The sequence below is a fragment of the Rhineura floridana genome, chromosome 12 (genome assembly GCF_030035675.1).
Source record: "Rhineura floridana isolate rRhiFlo1 chromosome 12, rRhiFlo1.hap2, whole genome shotgun sequence".
Classification (NCBI taxonomy): domain Eukaryota; kingdom Metazoa; phylum Chordata; class Lepidosauria; order Squamata; family Rhineuridae; genus Rhineura; species Rhineura floridana.
In genome coordinates this window covers 24518283-24542620 of record NC_084491.1, presented here as the reverse complement: position 1 = coordinate 24542620, position 24338 = coordinate 24518283, and the positions used below count along the sequence as shown (strand labels likewise).

Genomic DNA, 24338 nt, shown 5'->3' with positions numbered 1-24338 from the left:
TGGGACTTCCAGTAAACTTTGAAATTGTATATGCTTTGGTGAATTGAAATGTGCTAATCAGCAATAATCCTGATTCCCCCACCCCAAGTTTTGCTTTCTTCCAGGTTTACTGTTGGGTAAACCTTTCTATGTATGTGTTGTGTGCATCTGTTTTTTGTTTTGTTTTAGGACAAACTTATTATGGAGCTGTACAATGAGGGCCAGGAATTCAAGAACTTTACTTTCTTGTGTAAGAGTGGGAGCAGCAAGGAGCTTGGCAGCTTTGAATCTGTAGCATTCCCGGGTTGGTTCATGAGCACGTTATGTGAGCCAAACAAGCCTATTGGTTTGAGTCGCCAAGGAGGTGCTGAGTTCACTGAGTTTTATTTTTTAAAAATAAGACCCGTTGATCAATGACCGATAACCACTGATTCTAAGGCAATATAGGAGGAAGCTGTTAATGCCAAATGTTATATCTTAGTTAATTAACAACAGCAGCAGCAGCAGCAGCAGCAGCAGCAAAACCTTTGGTTTAACATGTGGTGTGAAGGACTTTCTCTTTCCAGAACTTTCCATGTTGGCTCAAGCTCTAAAATGCTGGGACGTTACAGCTGTAAAGGGCAAACATCCTTAATAGATGTGTTATTTAGGCAGCATATACAATGGTATGATATGCTATCCTGTGGCGAGTTCTACATTTGCCACTTCAATGTAACAGATGCATGGAGTGTATGCAGCTCTTTACCCTGGTCTTTGACACCTGAGATGTGTGTTTTTAGGACCCACCCAATTCCTGTGAGGGTAGAGACACACTGGCTGTTGTGCCAGTTCCAGTGAGTCTCTGCCTCTCTTTTCTCAAACTGGGGGCACACAACGCTAGTCAAACCTCACCCCTTTTTACTCTTAAAACTTCGTTGGATCAGCTTCAGGGAGGTTTCACAACTGATTGGTAGATTGACTAATGGGTCTTTTGGCTGTGGCCAGTGGAAATGCTTTGCTGCAGGCTCAGGCAGAGACAGTTATTGGTCCATTGCTTTGCTGTGGGCGGTCCTGAAAGGTCTGAAGGTGGCAGTGGGGAAGGGAGCTGTGGCCAGCAGAAGGCAGTGTGGCTTTAAAAAGCAGCCAGAAGAACCATTCTGGCTGCTTTTGAAAAGACAAGTATGCCGACAGCCTTGTTTTAACAGTGGTGGCTGGAGCCTTCTAAAATTGGTGGGGCTGCTACAAGGTCACAGGGGCATGGCCAAAGTTTGGTTTTCTTCCCATTCTCCTGTACTGAAAGATTCTGTGGATGCTTGAACATTGCAGTTTTATAAATAGCAGCTAAAGAAACCGAAAAGTGCCTTACGCTGGTTTAGAAGTGGTCCATACAAGACAATAAAATTATAGATAAAACAAAATGAGCATTTATATATGTATAAACACAATGGTTAGAGCATTGGACCAGGATCTGGGAGATCCCCACTCAGCCATGAACGACCCTAGAAATTTCTTTTAAACAACTCTCTCCTTCTGCCTGCCCACACCCATCCACCCACTCACACAGACACACAGAGTGGCCATTCTTTTCTTTCTAGCTACATCTGGTTAGGTGCCAAAAATCAGTCATTCCTCCCCCCACACACAGAGCGATCCATTTGGGTTCTACTTTTCCCTCCGCCCTCGCCTTCCAACAGTCAACAAAAGGCCCATCAGGACCAAAGCATACCCCCACCCTGCACCACTCTGAGGTTTTTCCCTTGCTCCCCAATCAGCAACATACACCCACCCACCCAGGGCTGGCGCCATGCATGCTGGGACCCTTGGGCACCAGCTTGCCCCAGGCCCCGGCATGCACATGCATGCGCACCACCTACCTGTCCCTCCTGTCTTTTGCAGCTACATTAACCAAGATGGCAGCTGAGGTTTCCCTAAGTAGCTGAAGCCTCCGCTGCCATCTTGGTTGATGGCATGTATGCGTGCTACATGCGCACATCCCTGCCATCAACCAAGATGGCAGCAGGGGCCTCAGTACCTTAGGGAAAACTTGGCCTCCATCTTGGTTAATGGCAGCCCTGCGCATGCAGCCCGCACAGTCACAAAAGACAGGAAAGACAGGTAGGTGGAGCCAGTGAATGGGCAAGTGGCTGGGAAGCTCTCTCCCTGTGATCCGCAGCAGATAGTGAAAGAGGAGCACTACTCCTCCCTCACCCTATTGAGGGGCGCTCAGCCAGGGCCTGACCTGGCTGCCCTTTAGCACTGGCCCTGCACCCACCTATTCTGTACAATCAAATACTGAATTGAACTCACACAGAAATTTTGCTGCTGCTTTCAAATGCTGGCTGCAGAGAAAGAATTGTGCTTGTTGTAACCGGCCCTGAGACCTGCTGATGAAAGGTGGGTAATGTATTTAACAACAACAAGTGAAATTATTATGTAACTTAAGCTACCAGTCCATGTAACAATTACTGAACTGACAACCAGAACCATCCACAGTGAATGACAGAGTTGAGGGAATTTAAGAGCAAAGCAACAACAAATACAAAAATCTAAAGGGCACCATGTCAGTCCCAGCCAGCCTGGCCAATGGTCAGGGATGACAGGAGTTGTCTAATAATATCTAGAGGGCCACAGGTTCCCCATTGCTGGTGAAAACATCTTGCCTAATGAAAAGTTCTGCAGTTCTTGAAAATTTGCTCATTATGTGACATTTTAATTCTGATAAAGGTATTGCCTAACTATGGATTTTGGCCATTTTTTTGTGGTTGTTAACACCAAAGATTGCCAACAGCACTAGTAATAGGTGGGGTCGTCTCACTGTTGTGCAATTTCACAACCTACCAGCCATCTCTCAACTGATTAGCAGGTAACTTTGCTGCTCTCATGCCTTGGTTGTGTGCGTGATTTCATATTTGTTCTCCTGACTGAAATGGAAACTGAGTGCTCCAATGCTGCTTTCTGTGTCAGTGCCTCCTGGAGAAGGAAATTATGCAAGATTTACCCTTTCCCAGAATTCATCAAGGCTCAGACCAGATATTTCTGGCAAATGCAAAATGTGAGTTAATTCATCATTGCCCTCCTGACTGAAAGGAAAACTGAGGGTTTATCCACATGGCTTATCCCCATGTACTAAAGATGCTGTTTTTATCTCTGTTCTCTGTTTGTACCATCTGCAGTGAGTGCTCAATGCTAGCTGCAAATATTGTCTTTGCAATTCACACCAGTAGTGCTACCTCTATGAAGGATCAATCATGCAGTTTCCTAATGACCACGCCCTTTAATTTTACATTTTCACTTCCTCTGGTTGCCAGGGAACCGAGCATGCTCAGTTTATTTTACCAGCTGCAGTAGGTTCCATTAAAAAAACACTGAAGTGCTATTATCTGTATTTTCACTGCCTATGGTTGCTAGGATATAGCTGAAAGTACAAACCTTGTTTGAGCAGTATTATACTTTTGCACACAAGTTGGGGAAAAATAAAAATAAAAATAAAGGCATCATTGATCTGCCAAGAAGTAGGGCTGCTTGTTATGCCCATGCCTTCTAGTTTTACATTTCCACTCCTCGTGGTTGCTAAGGAACTCATCACACTCAGTTTATTCTACCAGCCGCAGTAGTTTCCATTAAAAAAACCCCCAGAAGTGCTATTATCTGTATTTTCATTGCCTATTTCAAGATACAGCTGGAACCTTTGTTTGAGCAGTTTTACACTTTTGCACACAAGTTAGGGGAAAAATAAAAATAAAGCACCATTCATCTGCTAAGAAGTGGAGCTGCTTGTTGCAGTAAACAGCTGTAAAACACTGTCAGTCTTCCCCCTGTGGCTGTTTGCAGCAACATAAAAAGGGCCAGCAGAACTGAGGAGAGTAGCCGGAAGTTACTTGTTAACCCACAGGAAACAAAATGAAAGAAGGGAGGATATATTGGGCATGGAAAGGGGTGCATGAAAAAATAACAATTGACATACCCACCTAAAAACATAGAAGCAAAGCATCTGCAACCACTAGTGGAGAGGAATGGAGACATATTGTTCTCCATTTTTCATATTATCAGCTGATTTGGTTAGTACGTATTTACAGGGGGGAAACTGTGTGATAGCTTCTGTTTGCTGGTAACATCATGTGCATGATGCGAGTTAAGAGGAGATGCAAGTAGCAACACAGTACACCACTGTGTAGATAAGCCCAGCATCCTCTTTCCTAAAGTCCAGCACCCTGCAATTGCCAACCAGATTCACCAAGAAAGGCCAGAAACAGGTCAATGGTCCTCCCCATGTTTTGATCCCTAGCAACTGCTACACTGTGGCATAATGCCTTTAATACAGATGTTCTATTTAGACCTTTAAGGGCTATTGTGAATGAATGAATGAGTGAATGAATGAATAATTTATTACGGTCACAGACCAAAAGATTAAAATCACTATGAAAAGCCACAAGAATTAAAATACATATAAAACACAACTGCTGAAAATTACTACAAACCAGATAAATACAAATTAAGTAGTTCCTTAGTCAGAAGACTGGCAGCATTTTTTTCCTAATTTGCATTGTGACAAAAACACACACACTTTGAACACTTTTGGTAACAGAAGATGACACATCCTTTAAACAGATCAATACCAAATTTGCAAAAATACTCCTAGGCAAAGCTGTTAATAGAGGGAAAATTAGCTTCTTTCTGCATTCACTGTACAAATTACAAGACAGTAGAACATGTTCAACAGATTCCATTACACCAGCTCTGCAAAGACATGTTCGTTCACTGAGTGGGATTGTATTGAATCGGCCTTTCAACAGTGCCGATGGCAACACACTAAAGAGGGCAAGAGTAAATGCTCTCCTGTACTTTGGAATGGTCAGTGAATACAAATATAAAGCTGCAGTGATTCCGTAATTGTTAGAGTTATAGATTAGTGGAGAGCAAGATTTATTAGCAGCAGTTCTCAAATGCTGCAAATCTAGATCTATTAGTCTTTGGACAACAGAGATCTGAGCTTTCCTAAGCCCATAATACCCAGCACTTCAGGGGAAAAGCTCATCTTAGTTATTCTTTTCACCATGACTCACAAAGGAGTCCGAGAGCAGTAAGGAAAGTTAACTACCAGGAGCTGCTAAGAAGTGTAAGCATAACCACAGTTGAAGGGCATCAATCCAAACTTTACAAGCAACTGAACGAATGCTTACTTCCAAATAAATAGCAGTGTTACCCACACAAGGAGAAATACAGACTGAACTCTTTCCATTTCAGAGTTAAAACCCAGAATCCAGATAGGAATCCCATAAGTGAGAGGGGCCAAGGTGAGCTGCTTGATAAGTTTGAATACCAGAGGGAATATATTAACCGCCTTGCATAAAAAAGAATCTTAAAATAAGCTGCTGACTAAATAGAAATCAATTGCCTGCCTATGCTGTTCAGACCAAAGCCCAGAACTTTGCATTTGGATCCTTAAGTATTTTGTATGAGAAACATGCTCAATAACATTACCATTTAAAATCCATTTGTATTGTTTCCAGGCTTTAGAAAACACTAAAACTTTAGATTTACAGTAATTAATAGTCAGATTATTTTTAGAGCAGTAGTCTCCAAAATTGGATAATAAACCCTGTTCTGGACAAGGATAACAATATGGCATCAGCAGCATACAAAAGTAATGGTATTTTAACGTTAGACAATTCAGGAGCATGACAGTCAATATTACAAAGAAAAGGGGGCTATTGTATCTTAAAAGCTTTCTGGGTGTTCAGGTTTTACCTGTTTTATTGCTTTGTGTTTGCCATTGCTGGAGGATAAGTTATGAATTGTCCCTTACTTAGTCATCCTCTATACCCGTCTCACCAAGTCAGCTCAGAAGGATAGTATGGTCAATGGCATCAGTAGCCGCTGAGAGGTCAAGTAAGAATAACAGGGTAGCACTCCCCTGTCCTTCTCTCAACACAAGTAATCCTTCAGGGCAACCAAGGCCGATTCAGTCCCATAACCAGGCCTGAACCCAGATCAGAATGGGTCAAGATAATGTTCCATCCCAGAGTACTTGCTATTGCTGCGCCACAACCCTCTCAATCACCTTCCTTAAAAAGGGGGTATTTGTGACCGGGTGGTAGTTGTCACAAACCGATGGGTCCTGGGTGGGCTTTTTCAGGAGCAGCTGGATCACTGCCTATTTCAGGGAGGCTGGAACTACTCCTTCCCACAAAGATGCATTGACCAATGGCTAGTACAATAACAAAAATATTATTATGACCACACCTTGAATGCACTCAGTCATACCCCTTCAGCAAGCTGTAATAAGCCAAGAAGGGCAAGGGTTGAGAGAACATGAGCCTACCCAGGTGTTGAGATCCTCAGGAGAGGCCCTTCTCTCAGTCCCAACACCTTCACAAGCGCGATTGGTGGGGACGCGACATAGGGCCTTCTCGGTAGCTGCCCCCAGGTTCTGGAACACTCTTCCTAGGGAAGCACGAATGGCCCCTTCCTTGCTATCCTTCCGTCGGCAGGCAAAGACTTTTTTATTCCGACAGGCTTTTGGACTAGAAGCTGTTTAAGATAGGACCTCATAAGGTCTGTTGTATTGTTCTATGGTCCTATTCTTAATGTTTTAAATTGTCTTAGTATCTTAAGTGTATGTTTCATGGTTTTAATGTTACGAATAGTTTAATTCTATTTTAATTGTATATTTTTGTATGTTTTTTACCTATGTGTGGTTTTTATTTGTAAGCCGCCCTGAGTTCCAGTTTTGGAAAAAGGGCAGGGTAAAAATAAAGAGTAATAATAATAATAAAATAATAATGTTGCTGGGTGCATTGTCACAAGCACTTTGTCCATGTCACCATGCCACATCAGCTGAAACTGATCCCAAGAAGTTGTAGCAGACATTGCACTGAATACTTCACTTTGGGACTACAGTCCTCCTGTACCTGCCATCTTATCAAGAGGTCTGTTCTGCACAACAGAAGACGTGGACTTTTACTGTCATAGCACCTATCCTTTGGAATTCCCCCCCTTTAAATATTAGACAGGCACCATCTCTGTTATATTTTCAGTGCCTACTGAAGACCTTCCTCTTTCAATAAGCCTTTTAAGCAGAGACCTTATCTCAGTCTGCAGCTGTGTTGGAATTGCTTTTTAAGATGTTTTAAAGCTGTTTTTTAAAAGCTGTTTCATTTTAATATGTTTGTAAAGAGGTTTTGTTTTGTTGTTGTTATGTGCTTTCAAGTCAGCTACGACTTATGGCGACCCTATGAATCAGTGACCTCCAGGAGCATCTGTCGTGCACTCAGCCCCTCCTCACTCCACACACTCACTTGCATGGCATAGCATGCTGACGGTCGGCCTCCTGATGTGGGGACTTTGCACTTGGGAGAGGGGTGCAGGACACTCAGGGAAAAGGCACTTGCCTTGGCCTCTTTGAGCACTTTCCCCACAAAGTCCACACGTCTTCAGAAAGGGGGAGCAAACACGCCTGGTATGCTGAACCACCAGCACCAGCACCAGCACTCCAGGCCGCCAGCAGCACCACCACACATGCACAAGGGGGAACTGCAAGGGAGCTCGCAGACAAGGTCAGTCTGCGAAGGCATTCACCCCTGGAGACCCCCACCACAGAGGGTTTGGGCAGCCCTGGACACCCCTCCCCCTGCTCAGGCCACTCCAGCCTTCCCAGCAGCCTAGCAGTGACCCCCAGGCTCCATTGATGTAAGCGGGGAGGGGAACTGTAGCACTTCCAGCCCTACATGCATCCACCCAGAATGCTGGCCCAGACACCCCCTGCAGAGGGGACGTGGCCCCATGGTCACAGCGGTACGGCGGCCAGGCGAGCCTGCCGGGTGAAGAGGCCCCCAACCACTAGGTGAAAGTACCGTCATGGTGTGCAATTCCCGTTCAGGCACACTGTCCCCGTGGAGGTAGCAGCAGCACTCCCAGCCATACCAGAAGAGGCACTGCAAGCAGGTGACGCCTCCAGACAGCCTCTCTCTCTCACCGTCTGTGCTCTTTGTCTTGCAGGTCTTCCCCAAGCATTTTGGCCAAGCAGCCCACAGGCACCAGCACACCAAGACAAGCAGCAGTGTCCATCGCAATTTGCGAGCATCCCCAGGAAGGCCAGCCATAGGGAAGAGGGAGGGGCTGCTGTAGCCAAGGGCTGATAACTGGCAACCCAAAGCCCCCACAGGCCTCCCCTGCATCTGTTCCCCCCATCTTCCTCACTCATGTTGTCGCTCCCCCTCCTTTCTCCACAGGCCGACATCCACTTGGAGCAGCCCCACCATGGAGGCTTCCTGTCCCAGTTGAGTGGTGGCACTGCAGTTGTGGAGAACCACCCCTCCCGCCACTTTATTGGGGAAGTGGCCTGCTGCCCTTTATGTGCAGTAAAGTTGACTTGTGTTGCTGCTGACAATTGTGGTGTTCTTTCCTGGGGGCTTCAGATGGGCTGGGCATGGCAGGACCACAGGGGAGACTTGTCAATGTGCCTGCAGACCACAACTCCCAGGAGGCTGTGCTGCTGCTGACTGCTCCGAAGCTTAGGAGTTGACCTCTGGAGGTGGGAGGTGAGGACACCTCATCCCCCCACATCCCTTCACCTGTACAGTGGACGGGCGGGCATGGGCAGGCAAAGTACCCACCCTCCCAAGGCACAGGTGAGTGAGAGAGGAGGGAGGGGAGTTGGAGAGGAGCGACATGAACCCCCCACTGGGGAAGAGGGAGGGGCACACTGAGACGGGGCTAGCAGATGGAGGAATGAGCTCCCAGGCCCTATGGTTAGTCCGGCAGCGGTGACAGGGTAGGCACCAACAGGGCAGGGGCATGGTGACAAGGGCCAAAGAACTCCCTAGCCATGTGGTCACGTGCAGCCACTCTGAGTGGATCCACACCATGGTGGGGAGGGTGTTCAGCAGTGCGGAGGCCTGCAGGACCTGGGCTTCATGCATGCATCATGGCATTCACATACATGAAGATGCAGCATGCATCGCACACTGCCATCATTTTGACGGCATACTGGTGGTGGCGGGTTCCTGTAAATGCGGGGGTTCTGGGCAGGTGTGAGTATCGGGATGACAGTGCAATTGAGGGCCCCCAGGATGGCAGGGAAGCCTACTATGGCAAAGAACTTGTTCCTTAGCCATACACCCTCCTCCTCCTCTGCCTGTGGGAAGTATATGAGCTCCTGCACGTGGGTGACCATGCCTTCCAGGGAGGCTGACAAGCACCTGCTGGTGGAGGACTGGGAAACCGGGTGAGTTCCTCAGCCAACATCCCGCTGAAAGTCCCCCATGGCCAGGTAGCACAACCCAAGGAGCACCTTCTACAGCATGGGGATGTTGCTGTGGGCATGGCGCTAGCTTCCAGGTGGAGAGCCAGCATTGCTCACAGATCCGTGAGGGCCTCCCTGTCCAGACGGAAGTACTGGCAGCACTTCAGGTCAGTCAAGGCAACGGCCCACAGGCATGTGGGGATGTTGTGATGCCTCAGCACCCTCCGACGCATCTGCCGGTCCAGGACGTAGGCCTCATCCCAGAGGAGGAGAGCCTCAGCCTGATCCTGCCAACCACTTCCATCTGTGGAACTGGAAAGGATTCCCTAACAGGTGGGCATGTACAATAGTGGCCGGGTTGGTGAACGTGGGGGGCAGCATGCAAGGCAGCAGGCTGCCAGTGACATTGGCACAGGGTTCACTGTCCTTTCCCTTCCCCCTCTGTCCTGCAGCCCCAAAAGTCCAATCCACCCCAGAGGAGGGTGCTGATGGAGGCCAAGTGCAGCGACCTGAGCCGACCCCTCCAGCAAAGCACAAGGAAGCTCCCAGTGATGGGCAGAAGACCTTTCTGGCTGGAAATGCACTGAGCAGTGCCAGTCTGTCCCGAGGGAGCAGCCGGACCACATACCCCTTGGTCGAGAGTCTGAAGGGGAATCTGCAAGTCAGGATGTGCTAGCAGAACCCCCAGAGCCTCTTCTGCTGGCACCACCTGCCGAAGCCATGGAAGCCATGCCTGAGGCGCCCACTGCTCAGCAGCCAGCTGTGTCTGCCAGCTGGCATCACCGTCAGACCACTCCTCCAGCTGGGACTGATCCCAGGCGGTGAGTTGTGCATCACGGCCTGCATCCGTGGGGGACTTCCTTGGCCTGTGGACATTCATGCCATGCTGCTGTGGGTGCCCGGGCATCTGTCTGAGACCTGGTGTTGGCTCCATAGTGATGGTTGTCTCCCTCCCGGCTCCCTTGTGCTCAATGGCTCCCCACAGGTAACAATGCTGATGCGGCAGCCACCACAGGAACCGCTACCGCAGACCCTCCACGTCACTCACATGCCAGCTCCCGCTGCCCTGATCCATGGGAGGCGCCTGGCCCATCTCAGACAGCCTTGGCAGCACTGCCCAAACCCCATCTGCTGCCCTCCTACCTGCCGGCTTCTCCCCCAGCCAGTCCCTCTAGGTGGGATCAGCCTGCCCAGTTCAAGGAGGAGCTGCTGGAGCTGAGGCTCATTCCCCAGGCAGCCTCTGCCCCAGTTACACCCCTCCCTCCCCCCAGCCACAGGTGGGTGGGCCGCCCCCCCTGTCCTAGGTGCTGCCAGGCCCTGTCAGCCGGCTGGCCCTCCTAGAGCCTTCAGGCGCTGCCAGTGCCCCTGCCCTTCGTGTTGCTGACCACGAGGGTGCCAGTGCCGGTACTGGCCTCTTTGCCAATGGCAGCAGCAATAGCAGGAACAGCGAGTCGTAAGGATGTGCCATTGTATCTCTGGGACATGTATGGTGGAGGGGTTTCCGGGGCTGTCGTGATGTGTCTGTGCTTGGTGCTTACCAATAAATGTTCTTTCTGCATCTTCCTATGTGTGGAGGGTGCTCTTCAGGGTGGCAGGTGGCTGTGTGTGTGGTGGGGGTGCTGTGGGTGTGATGGAGATGTGTGCAATGGAGGGGTATTTGGGAATTTAGGTTCATGCTTTCTCCCTGCATGCAGCTCTGCTGGCTGAGCCAGCATTCACCTGATGAAACTTTATTCTGTGCACCAAGGCACTATAGTAAAAAAATTCTTTTATAAAAAAAGTTCCTTTTGGAAATGCAAGAGCCCAACACGTTTCAGCTTGTGGATTCAAGCCTTCATCAGGGGCTAAAATACATAAAAGATTTTTTGAACTTGCTTTAAAAATATTCAGACATTTTAAACACACAGTCAAAATTATAAGTATACAGTCAAAATTATATGTACATCTTATTTAAATGATTTTTTAGCGTAAGAAAAACAGTTACAGAGATGCTTCTACAACAATATTGCTTTTAACTTAAAATAATCTCAAAATATACTTACAGAAATTCACTCTTCAACAACATATAGAGACCAACTTTCACTGTTGTTTTCCTTAAAGCTGTTAGCATGTAAAGAACCAAAACCAAACCCAGAAATATAAAGCTCAGAAACATACAATAAATTGAACCAGCTTGATAATTAGTTCATCACACCTGATTTGAGTTGACTATTCTTTCTTTAAATCAAAGTAAAGGCAGGAGGTTGAATTCCTCATTTAACCCATTAGGAATCATGGTATCCAATTCTAAAATCCAGTTCTAAAATCTTCTTCTGTGGTGCAATTGCGTTTTATGGACAATTCCTTAGAATAAAATGCAATTGCACCACAGAAGAAGATTTCTTGACACAATCTTCATCCTTAAAAAAACAACTATGGGATAGAGGATACCCATCTCCTATTATCGAGAATAATTTCAAAAAAGCAACTAAAAAGAAACGGGAGGAACTCCTAAAAAAATCATCACAAAAAGATTCCACTCGTTTAAACTGTGTGTTAACATTTGACCATATCACCAACAAGTTACAGAATAGTATAAGGAAACATTGGCATATAGTAGAACATCTTAAGGGCTGTCAGGACCCTCCACAGATTTCTTATAAAAGAACTAAGAATCTCAAGGACATCCTGATACATAGTGACTTAAAAGACGTCATCCAATCTAGACAAAGTTTACTCCCAGGTATAACTTCTCCCCTGGACTATCATCCTTGTGGCCATTGCATTTTTTGTAAAAATACCAGCAAAATGACAGATTTTGTTAATCCAATTAATCAGAAGAAATATCATTTGAGGCACTTTTCCACTTGTAGTACAGATAGAGTTATCTACATTATACAATGTGGATGTAAAAAAATGTATATAGGACAGACCACAAGAATGGTAAAAATAAGAATAGGGGAGCATTGGAGTAATTTAAGGAATAATAGAAGAGGGGCACCGCTTGTAGAACATCACAATCAGTGCCCTTACCCTATAACAGAATATAAATTTTGGGTTTTGGAAAAGGTTTATGGTAAAAGTATAGACAATTTACTGCGTAGAGAACTACATTGGATTTTAGAATTGGATACCATGATTCCTAATGGGTTAAATGAGGAATTCAACCTCCTGCCTTTACTTTGATTTAAAGAAAGAATAGTCAACTCAAATCAGGTGTGATGAACTAATTATCAAGCTGGTTCAATTTATTGTATGTTTCTGAGCTTTATATTTCTGGGTTTGGTTTTGGTTCTTTACATGCTAACAGCTTTAAGGAAAACAACAGTGAAAGTTGGTCTCTATATGTTGTTGAAGAGTGAATTTCTGTAAGTATATTTTGAGATTATTTTAAGTTAAAAGCAATATTGTTGTAGAAGCATCTCTGTAACTGTTTTTCTTACGCTAAAAAATCATTTAAATAAGATGTACATATAATTTTGACTGTATACTTATAATTTTGACTGTGTGTTTAAAATGTCTGAATATTTTTAAAGCAAGTTCAAAAAATCTTTTATGTATTTTAGCCCCTGATGAAGGCTTGAATCCACAAGCTGAAACGTGTTGGGCTCTTGCATTTCCAAAAGGAACTTTTTTTATAAAAGAATTTTTTTACTATAGTGCCTTGGTGCACAGAATAAAGTTTCATCCCTTGAGCATTCTGGTTTTTTGACCTCTTACTTTTCTCTCTCCAGTGAATGCTTCACACTTTTGTTTTACCAGCATTCACCTGGCCTGGAGATTCCCAAATGAGTCTCCTGCCAGCTCCACTTCTGCGGGCTTCCCCTAAGTTGGACTGAGAGTGGCTGAGTCTTCTCAGTTAGCTCTTTCACCAATGCAAATGTGAAAGGCAGTTGTGGTTCCTGTTTTCAATCAATTCATGCAATCAGCTTTGCAAAAGGATCTGTCTTTTTCTCTCAGAGAGACAGCATGCTTTATAGAACAAATGGCTATATGAATCCAGAGGTGCTTCTGTCCCTAAACACTTTTTGAATACAAGAGAAAAAAGTCACCTGGTCATTCCCAATAGGTGAGACTCTTGTGAAGCTGATGGAGGAGGGTCTTGTCTGTAAAAGTTGGAGCTGGGGTCCCTCCAGACTTGTGGGTTTTTAAAATGTGTAATCTGCAACAGGGAATTGGCTCAATAATAGTACATTAGTGATGGATTTATGCTGGACCATTCACACTGGACCAACCAAATTATACAGCCACAAGAGGGGCTGTATACTATAGTCAGCATGGATTTTTCACATTCCGCAATGTTAAATTGAAAATACCCCCATGCCATTCTGATGCTTCCCATAAGCTCATTTCAGAACAAAATGTTACAAAACTTATAGTCCTGAACTCAGAAATGCTTGCTTGACAACTCTCTAATTTTTTATGGCGATACACAAAACAGAGATAATTGAGAGTTCAAAGTGTAAAAAGAGAGAAAAAAAACCCAGAGCCGTTTTGGACTTTTTTCTGTCAGAGTTCTCATAATTTGTTGAAATTCATTAAAAATCAGCCATGTTCACAGAGTACCTGTAATCCTATAACTGACCTTGCCCCATACTCTCCAGACTTGTGGTTTTTAAAAACATAATCTGCAACAGGGAAGTGACTCAATAATAGTATATTAGTGGTGGAATTATGCTGGACCATTCACACTGGACCAACCAAATACTATTTTGGGCACAAATCATCATGTTGTTGTTATGTGCCTTCAAGTCGATTATGACTTATGGTGACCCTATGAATCAGTGACCTCCAATAGCATGTCATGAGCCACTCTGTTCAGATCTTGTACGTTAAGGTCTGTGGCTTCCTTTATGGAATCAATCTATCGCTTGTTTGGCCTTCCTCTTTTTCTACTTCCTTCTATTTTCCCCAGCATTATCATCTTTTCTAGTGAATCATGTCTTCTCATTATGTGTCCAAAGTATGATCTTAATGAATCATCATGAATGCACATTTAAAAAGGGTGTCTGTCTTTAAAGTATCACAGGACTTGCAACATCTGAGAACAGGATGTTGCCACAAGCCTTAGTCAAGTGTTTTATATTCAAATTACCATTGAGCATGCAAATCACACCCATCAGTCTTACTGAGCAGCTATAAAGTACAGTATTGTGCAAATTACAGAACAGAATCAAGAGAGGGATCTTTCATACCAGGATATAGGACTTTCTCACATCAGCACAGGTACCATCACTTATATCACTTCCCTGGACTTTCTATCCTATGTTGGAATGTTATCCTTCCCCAGACTGGCGTCTTCCAGATACTGTTGGGCTACAGGGTCCATCATCCATAACCACTGGCTATGCTGGCTGAAGATGATGGGAGTTGTAGTCCACAACACCTGGAGGGCACCAGGTTGGAGATGACTCTGCTAGATTGTCTGCTTCTCTGTCAAATCATCTGAGAGGCTGGAGATCTATATTTGGCTGGTCTCCTGGCCCATTTCCCCCAGCTATCATTATGCTCGTTTGGGGTGAAGCTGAGAGAGAAATACTTCCTTGTGATTTTAACTAGACAACAATAATTCAGATGTCCTTTTTCGGTTTGCTCATTTTAAAAAGTACTGCACTGCTGTTTTTTTAAATGCCCATTTTACTTATTTTTTTATGAAATTAATGTAAGTTACTTCATGAATTTCTGTAATGGAAAGGCACACGTTTTGCAGTGTTCTTTTTTGCAGGATATATGTTTCTTAAAGAGAATAAACAAATCCCTTCCCTAACCCAGCCAAGCAAGTTTGCACCATAAAGAAATAGGGGCATGACACTAACTTCTCTTCCCCCTTCCATTTATTGGCAGAGCTGACTAACGTTGATGTCTGAGTGAGCATTGTGTGTGTGCAAATGCAATCCTAACTACATTAGCCCACCTTCCCTGGAGTTAGTCACACTGACACTTTAGACTTTAAAATATTGCAGGAAATACGTGCTTGGATAGGAGAGAGTTCTACATTAGCTATCTGCCTAGTTGGAGCCACGAAGAACCCAGCCCAGCCTTTGGCTCATGCTGTGGGAGACAAAGATAAGGCGTTTCCTCCCCCGGAGATCAAGTAGTAACAGCAAGTAGAGGTGAGAAAGCATCCCTCGGAATATACACAAAGTCAGCACAGAGATCAAACCCATGCAGACCCCACCAACAGCTCAAGCTGCATCCCAACACTTCCAACACCTGTAGAGTCATAGCAGTGTTCTGAGATGGAGAATTTTAGTTGATTCAGAAAATGGCACAAGTGAAAGGATTAAAAACCCACCCCCAGAGCCATTCTGCTGATTGAAACTGGAAACCCCTGTAGCTATTTTAAATTTCAAGAAGTTGGGAGATCTGATTTATAAATCTGCTGTACCACATCAGTTCACATTCTCTCTCCTCATGATAGCTGGCTTACCAACATTTTACTTCCATTCCCTTGTCTCAAGCTACAGCCTGACAGAAAAACCCCGGGGAAGGCATTTGGAAGCACAAACTATGTTACGTCCTTCAGTTTTTCCATGTTATACCCCTCCCTCCATGATTCCAATAGAATCATAGAGTTTAGGAATTGTTTTAATTCCTGGGTCCAGTCAGTCCCTGTTAATGTTGTCCTTTGGATATGTGGGTGTTGCTATGAAAATTGCATCAATTACACCCTTTTAGACTGCCTTGCTTCATATCAGATTTCAGGGCAGTGTTATATTTTCTCCGAGAGGTAAAGAGAAATATGCTATATTGGGGCATGTTTAGCCTTGAGAACAGAAGACTAAGGGGAGATATGATAGCACTCTTCAAATAGTTGAAAGGTTGTCCCACGGAAGAGGGCCAATATCTCTTCTTGATCATCCCAGAGTGCAGGACACAGAATAATGGGCTCAAGTTACAGGAAGTCAGATTTTGGCTGAACATCAGGAAAAACTTCTTAACTGCTAGAGTGGTACAACAATGGAACCAATTACCTAGGGAGGTGGTGGGCTCCAGCACTGGAGGTATTCAAGAGGCAGCTGGACAGCCATCTGTTGGGTATGCTTTAATTTGGATTTCTGCATTGAGCAAGGGGTTGGACTCAATGGCCTTATAAGCCCCTTCCAACTCTACTGTTTTATGATTCTATTGGATTGTTTTCTTTATGGCCAAAAATAGAGAACTGCCAATTCCAATGTAATGAGAGGCACTGAAGAGAGTGTGGCCATATCCTCTTGTGATATATACCTCTTAATGAAGGGGTGGCTAACCTGTAGCCCTCCAGGTGTTTGCTGAACTACAACTCCCATGATCCTTGGCCATTGGCCATGCTGGCTGGAGCTGTTGGAGGTTGTAGTTCAGCAGTTTCTGGAGGGACACTGGTTAGCAACCCCTGTCTTAACAGTTGCACTGGGAAGAAGCCTTTTCAAGGAGGGAGTCTTCTCCTTGCTCAAGTCTGAGCATGGATGATTGTTGAAACATCTCTCTTGCTGTGTTCCTGTATGAGGTCATTGATGGTGTACCCTTCCAGTAATACCCCCCCCCCCAGCTTGTCTGCTTATGCTGAACCTACAGTATAATTCAGGGGACAATCAATGGACCTGCTGCATGGCCATCTTTGTTTAGAATGCTCCTACTATTTATGCCTTAAGCATTGTAGTCCATGTGATGCCACTCTCTTTCAATAGCTACAACTGCAAAAGAGGCAGCCAATAACCTGAATTTCAACCATTCCTTGGGACGCAATGGAGACAGTAGAGACTGAGACTTTAATGGCGAAGCCCAACAAGATGACTGTGGACCAGAAAATGAAAGATTTATTCCATCACTTTTCAACGGCAAAGCCACACCTAGGTGAAAAATAATTTTTTACTTTTAGATTTGTTCCAAAACTGCAGATATCCTCAAACTGCAGATATCCTCAAAACATTTCAGCTATTGAAAGATTGGCTTAACTTCCATTATGCTACGTATAAACCAGTCTACCAGCCAAGTGAGATCAGGTCCTCCATATGTACACTTCCCATGTTGGTGCTTTAATATAAAAAAACCCCTAGTTTACAGAGAGCTAGCAATCTTAGGGTGCAATCCAACTTCTGGGAGGCTGTCGGCAGCTGAGCTGGCAGATGCAGAGCCAGTGGAAGGGGTTGCTACATCCAACCTCCGTTCCGGTGCTGCTGGGAGGGGAGGCTGCTGGGTGCACCAGTAGGGTGTGGTGGAAGGAACTGAAATGCATGTTGCTTTCTGCCACCCCATATTGGCTGCTGGGATGGAGGGCTGCAGGACCGAGCCAAACAGGCTCAGGATGTGGTGGTAAGTCCCCCGTCCCTCAGTTCCGCCCTGACACACCCCAGGAATGTCCCTTTTGGGGCCTTCCCCCAGCTCCATTTGTGCCAGTCTCGGCTGTGGGAGTGGAGTTCCTCAGCTGTGCCCTGGCCGTGCTTGGGGGATGGGGACTTCTGCCGCTGGAACCCTTCCTCCTCCACAGCTCCGCCGCATCCTGGAGCCCCTCAGCCTGGCATATCTACCAGGTGAGTTGCGCCCTTTGTCTGTGGCAGCAAAAAAACCCTAAGTCTTGTGGCACCTTTTATACTTAAATATATATATAAGCTTTCATGGATGACAGTCAGGAGATCCAATCATGGCTCATGCACACCATCCCAAATTCTGATCTGTGCATTAGCTGCTACTGGATCTCTGTCAAGGTTCATTTGCTCAGTAGCAAATCCAGTCAAACAAGAAGTAACAGGAAGCATGCCCAAGGAGAAACAGCAAACTCCTAATTGTAACTGAAACTAATACTCCAGTTTATTATTCCACTCTTAGAAATGTAAAAAAATGTTGTTATGGAATTAATAGAATAGAACATAAAGATAATATGAGAGTAATTGAAACAGCATCTTAAAGAACTAATATATATTTCTGCATAGGCTTAATGGTATTATAGGAATGATAGCTTATATGATATGATTATGAAACAATTGAAAAGAACTTAATGGTATGTATGTACATAAGCCAACTAATGATCAAGGATGAGATGAAGTAAGAATAAAATGACATTGTAATTGTAATCAAATACAGCATTGATAAAGCAAACATTCTAGATAAATGACTGCAGGGCTTTTTTTGGTTAAAAAAATATGAGGTGCTGGTACTCAGATCTTGATAAAAGTGCAGTGGGTGCCAGCACAGAATGGCTGCTATGGACAGGAAAAAAAGGTGCTGGTACTCTGTACTGCTGAGTGCTGTCATACAAAAAGGTCCCAAATACAATTGCATTTGCCACCTAACTTCCTCCTGCCCTTCTACTTTGTGTTTTTGCTCTAAGTTCCCTAGCACACTGAATTAAGAAAAAACGTAGTTACCAATCTAGGCTCAGGCCATAAGCAGAGCTTTCATGCAAAGAAAGTTATTGTTTAAATTACTCTCATATTATCTTTGTTTTATGTTCTATCAGTTCCATAAAGATATATATATATATATATATATTTGCATTCCTGAGCTTGGTATAATAAACCAAAGAATTCATTTCAGTTACAATTAGGACTTTGCTGTTTTTCCTTGGGCATGCTTTCTGTAACTTCCTGTTTCACTGGATTTGCTACTGAGCAAATGGACTATGATGACTGAAAGATCCAGTAGGGGCTAATGCATAGACCAGAATTTGCCCTTGACTGGTAAACACAGACTTTTTAAAAGTAAAGCTTAAAAGTTCAAACTCTCAGATATCTGCCAGTAACAGAATTCATAGAAGATATTGTGAAAGTGTACTTGCAGATAACCAAGTGTTTGTCGCCCTGGACTCCTTCTGGGAGGAAGGGTGGTATATAAATTTAACTACTGCTGCTGCTGCTGCTGCTACTACTACTACTACTACTACTACTACTACTAATAATAATAATAATAATAATAAAGCAGCTATCATTAGCTAACATTAGTCATGTTCCAGCCCCTTGATCACTTTGGTTGTCCATTTCTGCCAGTACAGGAGGGCAAGAACACTGTCAGGGACCTGTAGCTGCGGGAACCTGTAGCCAAAAGGGAAGTGGCAAGTATGCCTGCAGAGGCAGTTGATTGATCTCACATGGATAAACCATTTAAAGCAGTGCCATTGGTTTTCAGCCACGTCAATGCAATTAAAATGAAAAACACTAAGCAAGCTTAAACCTCAGCTCAGTCTTGGCCAGTTGCGGTCCATGGGGCAGGGGAAACCACTAGAAGGCAGTGTGGGGCCAAATGGAAACAAACCTGGAAGCAGAAGGAGGTGACTCAAAGCTAGAAGTCCAACAGTGAAGGGAGAAGTGAGGGAGTCAGCCGAATGTAAGAACTCTAGACAACTTCAAGACTGATTACATACTGGTGCAGGCCAAAAAATGAGTCTTACTTGATGAAGCCTGGATCACTTAAAAGCACCACGCTCTGTCCTGGAGTCAAGCATGTGCTTTGTGTTCTTCAAAGGCTGGTTGGTGTCTCCAGCCAGGCACTATATGTGAACAGGACGTCTTGGTCAGTTTGCAGGGTGGCTGCTTGGAGGGTTGGGGTTTTCAGCTGGATGGTCTGAGCTGCCAGGCTCTTTCTTCACCTGAATCCACCACTGCTCATTTCTAGCAGGCTTTCAGGTCCCCTAGGGACAAACAAGTGCTTTGAGTCTTCTAGGATATCATTGGGTGAGAAGGGCAGGGAAATGACAACATCCTCCTTCATCGGTGCCTAGGCTGCTTATTGAGGCTATGTTTGTAAGGTGTTACGGAAAACAATATGGCTTTTTGCTAATTGGATTGCATCCTAAAACATCCAACCAATAAAGCGTGCAACAAATCTGTCTCTTTGGCAGTATAGTATATACACCTATGTTTTTAGTACCAGATGAACAATGTTAAACTAGGAACTCATTTACCTAATTGTGTGCACAATATCTGACGAATGGAGTCTTTGACTCCCATCATAAACTGCCCAAATTGTGGCACCCTGAGAAATGTATCATACATGGCAGGGATATTATATGCAAAAGAAAGAAAGAGCTGCAGCTGTAACACAGAAGTAAAACTGTATGTCTTCAGTGCCTAAGAAGCTGTTTGTGTTTTCCGTAGAATATTCAGTTTTCTTGTGAATTGATGTGTAAGTTTATATGATATATTCCCACCACAGATGTTCATAACGAAGTATTAGATAAACCCTGGTTCTACAAAATTTGGGATGTTGACCAGAAGTTCCTTTTCCTGCACAACAACATGGTGCTAGCAGCCCCACGAGATTCCAACTCACCAGGTAACTGTTCTTATGATCCTTTCACATCTCAGAGCTCCTGCCTCCACTGTTATTGACTGAACACTCTTTACACTAAGTCAGACCACTGGTCCATTTAGCCCATTTTTTCCAACTCTGACTGGTAGTGGCTCTTGGGTCTTTCATAATTCCCTGTAAATAAGGGAATTGTTTTTGTTTAAAAAGCATCTATAAAGAGAGTGCTAATTGCAGGAGGACCTGGGAGTTGAGTAAGCACCAATGTTATGTAATAGAATTAACTATATGAAAAATGGATATACTTCTGGTCTCAGGATCAAGCTTCTGTTTGCTCTAATCATAAGAGTCATTCTTTAAAAATCGCAAACGCATGCAGAAATGTGAAAAACTGAATTTAAGACTGGAAAAATGGGAAACAGAACAAAAATGGACAGATCATTGCATCTCTGTGTATTCACTATCTTCCATCCATTTTGAATTCTCATCTAAACATCAAGATACCTCTCTCTCACACCCCTCTCACTAATTCTATTACTTGCCTGTTGTTTGCTTCCAGATTACTTGTTTACTGTGACCCCTAATAGTGGAATTAAAGAAAAAGAAAACATTTTCCCCATCTTTATAGGCACGCACAATGGGGCACGGACCCTATCCTGTGTGGAATCTGGTGGAGGCCAACCTCAGCTGAACTTGGAGGTGAGTTTCACTTGTGGTTCAAAGTCACATTTGATTATCTAAGTCATTTTCTGCTTATTCGGCTTCCATCCACTATGATGAAGATTTATATAGTCTATGCCAGTGGTTCCCAACCTTTATGAGCACAGGAACCCCTTTATAAGCTGAAAAAAAATTGTGACCCCCCTCCCACCAGGGAGGCAGGCTGGCTGCCAGGAAGGAAGGGGGAAAGCAGCCTTTCTTTGCAGGCTTGCTTCTTCTTGCTTTACAAAAAGCCCTCTCCTCTCATTCTAAGTAAGGGAGTTGCTAGTAGCGGCAGTGCAAGGAGACAGGAATCAGTGATAGCAATCCCCTCGTCTTCCTGGTAGCTCCACCCTCAGCCTCCTTTGGCATCTGCCATGTATTTTATAGGCAGATGCCTGCCCTTAGTGCTTCTGAAAGACACTCTGGCACTTCAGCAAAAGGCCTCCCCTCCCGTTTGGAGCAAGACGGAGGTGTCATCTGCAGCGGCAGCTGAAAGCAGACAGTGTAGAGGGAGTGAAGACTTTTTAATAATAATAATAAATAATTCATTTCTTTACCGTTCATGGCCCCCTCTGGATTACTTTGTGGGCCCCCTGGGGGTCCCGGCCCCCAGGTTGGGAACCACTGGTCTATGTTGTTTGTTCACTCATTTCCCCTCACCCCCAAGGAATTCAAATGACAACTTTGCTAAACTGGTGTTTTCCACTGTTTTCTCTGTTGTCCTCTGCTTTACAAAACTCTTCTGTGGCTATTTCCCCCCCCTCCAATAAAACAGCTGTACTGCTAGCCTGTCCCTTGGGAGAGGCAAAGGTCTACTGAGGCTTTTAAAGGCTGCTGTGCCTTGAGTTAAAGTAAAAGCTTCCTGATTGTAGGTTCTGGCCATTTTATTTCTTACTGTTGAGTGTGTCTTGTGGATTATTATGAACTTCTCCTGAACCATTCAGTTTCTGTGTCTTGTTTTGTAGGGAAACAGTGCTGTTTTGGTATAGAAACAAAAATTAAAAGAAGAGAAATGAAAGGCAACCAATAATTAAAGCATGGATTGAGAACCTGTGACCCACCAGATGATGTTGGGCTCTCCCACCCATCAACTCTAGCCAGCACAGGCAATAGTCAGGGATGCTGGGAGTTTTGGTCTGCCAACATCTGGAGGTACACATGCCTTGAATTAAAGCCTCTTCTCCCATCAGGCAACAGAAGCTGAATGCTTGTTTCATGTTGCAATCCAAATGTAAACTTGGGAAATTTAAAAACCTTTAAATTTGTGTATGCTTCTGTGATCTAATAGGCATCAGTCAGGATTCTTCCCAGCCCTTGCTTTCTCCTAAGTCACTGTTGGGTATCCCCCAGTGATGCCACACAACTCTTCTTTCTACCAAGCCTTTGTACGTTTTTGTTTTTATTTTTTTAGGATAGAGGTATTATGGATCTGTACAGAGAAAAACAGGAATTGAAGAGCTTCACTTTCTTCTGTAAGAGTGGCAGCAGCAAGGAGACTGGCAGCTTTCAATCTGCAGCATTCCCGGGTTGGTTCATAAGCACTTCGTCTGAGCCAAACAAGCCTATTAGTTTGAGTCACCAAGGAGGTGCTGAGATCACTGAGTTTTATTTTGAAAAAACTAAAAGCTGATCAGAACAACTGATATGAAGGCAAAGTTTTGCCCACTCCACCATTGCCTTCATGCAGCCCCCTTCTTCCTGTTGGGGAGGATCTGGTTGAGGAAGTTCAGCCACCCTCACCTAGAATGTGGCAGCTGTTGTGCCAGTGAGCTCAATGAGTCCCCACTCCCCCTTTGAAGAGGAGTGCTCCTTACAGTAACACTAAGACCACACAAGTAGGGTGTTTGCCCATCCTTACTTAAGGTGGTGTGTCTAGTTGGTGCGATGTCTCAGTGCAATGTAGTCATGCCTTTTTAGTTCTAGTAGTGATTCTGAATCCTATTTAACCTGTAAGCTGATTCATGAAGCCCTCTGAATGTAAACTTTCAATTAAATCTACTACAGAAAAACACACCTCTGCATTTGTGTCTGATTCAGGGGGTTCAGGCAGAACAACCAAGGAGAATCTCTGGCAAGCTGGGAGGAAGGAGAACGGGTTACTGATATTGGGGAAAACAATGCCAGCAATGATGAAGGAAATGAGGGGGTTGCAGAGGATGTGTCTTCACAAACCTCGAAGCCTGCTGCCGGAGTTACTGCGAAAGGCTCAGACAGCCTCTTCTTGACTCATACGGCTGGTGATGACTCTCTGCTGGCACCAAAGCCAAGCTTAAGGGCAAAAGAGATAAGTGATAACAAGAATATTGGAACTTATCAGGCTGCTGGGGAAAGTAAAAGTGACCCAGTAAAGTCAGAAACTAGTATGTCTCCAAGGTGGCAGAGGTTAGAGAAGAGAATAGTCCACTTTCATCCACCCCCACTTGTAGCCCCTGCCGTGCAACTCATGCTGAGAAGAGCCTGCATAAACAGTATCAAGTGTCCTTTTTTCTGTATATAACAAATAGCACTGTTAGTATTTGCAGTTGCAGCAACTCATCTACTGGTACTTCTAATATCTAGATGCCTACTTGTGTTTGAGTGCTGGTTCAGGCCTAGAGTGAAAAGCAAGACCCATGTTTTGATTTCTGGAATAAAGCTTTATGCAGAAAAAAACCTGTTGATGAGTCCTAACTTTGTTTTTCTGGTTGGAAGCCCATGGGTCTCGATTCGGAAAAAAAATGTGAAAAACTAAAAAACTGAACAAAATTATCCACAAACGCTGCTCAAGAGTGAATTTTCATGGAAAAAGTGAGGAAAATGTGACTATCTCGATAAGCTTCTGAAAAATATTGAAAATTGTGAGTACGAGTCAGGAGTCCAAAGAAAGTCATCATCATCATCATTTTATTGTATTTGATTAATAGGCATTACAAACCAAATGAGAAATATGTATGACAGTAATGAAATAGAGACAAAAATGAAATTTAAAAAGTGCCCCAAAGTGTCCTAAAATGCTGCTGAAGAGCCAATTTGGTGGAAAAAGTGGGAGAAAGGTGACTCCTGCTCTAGATTACAAAAAATCTTGAAAATTCTGACTCTAACCCAGGAGTAAAAAAAAAAGTAAAATTGTGACCTGTGGGTCAGGATTCCCCAAAATGTGAAAAAACTTAAAAGTACATCAAAGGGTCCTAAAACGCTGCTCAAGAGCAAATGTTGTGGAAAAAGTCAAAGAAAGGTGACTCTCTGCTCTAGATTC

The 24338-nt window shown here is 44.3% G+C and overlaps 1 protein-coding gene across 5 annotated transcripts; it reads left to right on the top strand.

The window, feature by feature from the left end:
- Positions 1-12487: 12487 nt before the first annotated feature.
- Positions 12488-23116, top strand: LOC133368413 (interleukin-1 receptor antagonist protein-like). Of its 5 annotated transcripts, none has more exons than XM_061592625.1 (6): positions 12488-12549; positions 15145-15294; positions 16849-17014; positions 20309-20428; positions 21030-21100; positions 22515-23116. In XM_061592625.1, exons 3-6 carry the CDS (start codon positions 16906-16908, stop codon positions 22731-22733), a joined length of 519 nt encoding a protein of 172 aa, XP_061448609.1. In that variant the 5' UTR covers positions 12488-12549; positions 15145-15294; positions 16849-16905; the 3' UTR covers positions 22734-23116. The 5 variants fall into 5 exon arrangements, with proteins under 5 accessions (XP_061448609.1, XP_061448605.1, XP_061448606.1 ...); XM_061592621.1 differs by having other exon boundaries at positions 20961-21100; XM_061592624.1 differs by lacking the exon at positions 12488-12549 and adding an exon at positions 14355-14407 and having other exon boundaries at positions 20961-21100.
- Positions 23117-24338: the final 1222 nt, after the last annotated feature.

Coding starts and splice junctions, on each gene's coding strand:
- LOC133368413 (XM_061592622.1), top strand. CDS start 16,906: ATGGAGACAGTAGAGACTGAGACTTTAATGGCGAAGCCCAACAAGATG. Junction 17,015..20,308: donor AACGGCAAAGCCACACCTAG/GTGAAAAATAAT, acceptor TTCCCACCACAG/ATGTTCATAACGAAGTATTA. Junction 20,429..20,960: donor ACGAGATTCCAACTCACCAG/GTAACTGTTCTT, acceptor GTTTGCTTCCAG/ATTACTTGTTTACTGTGACC.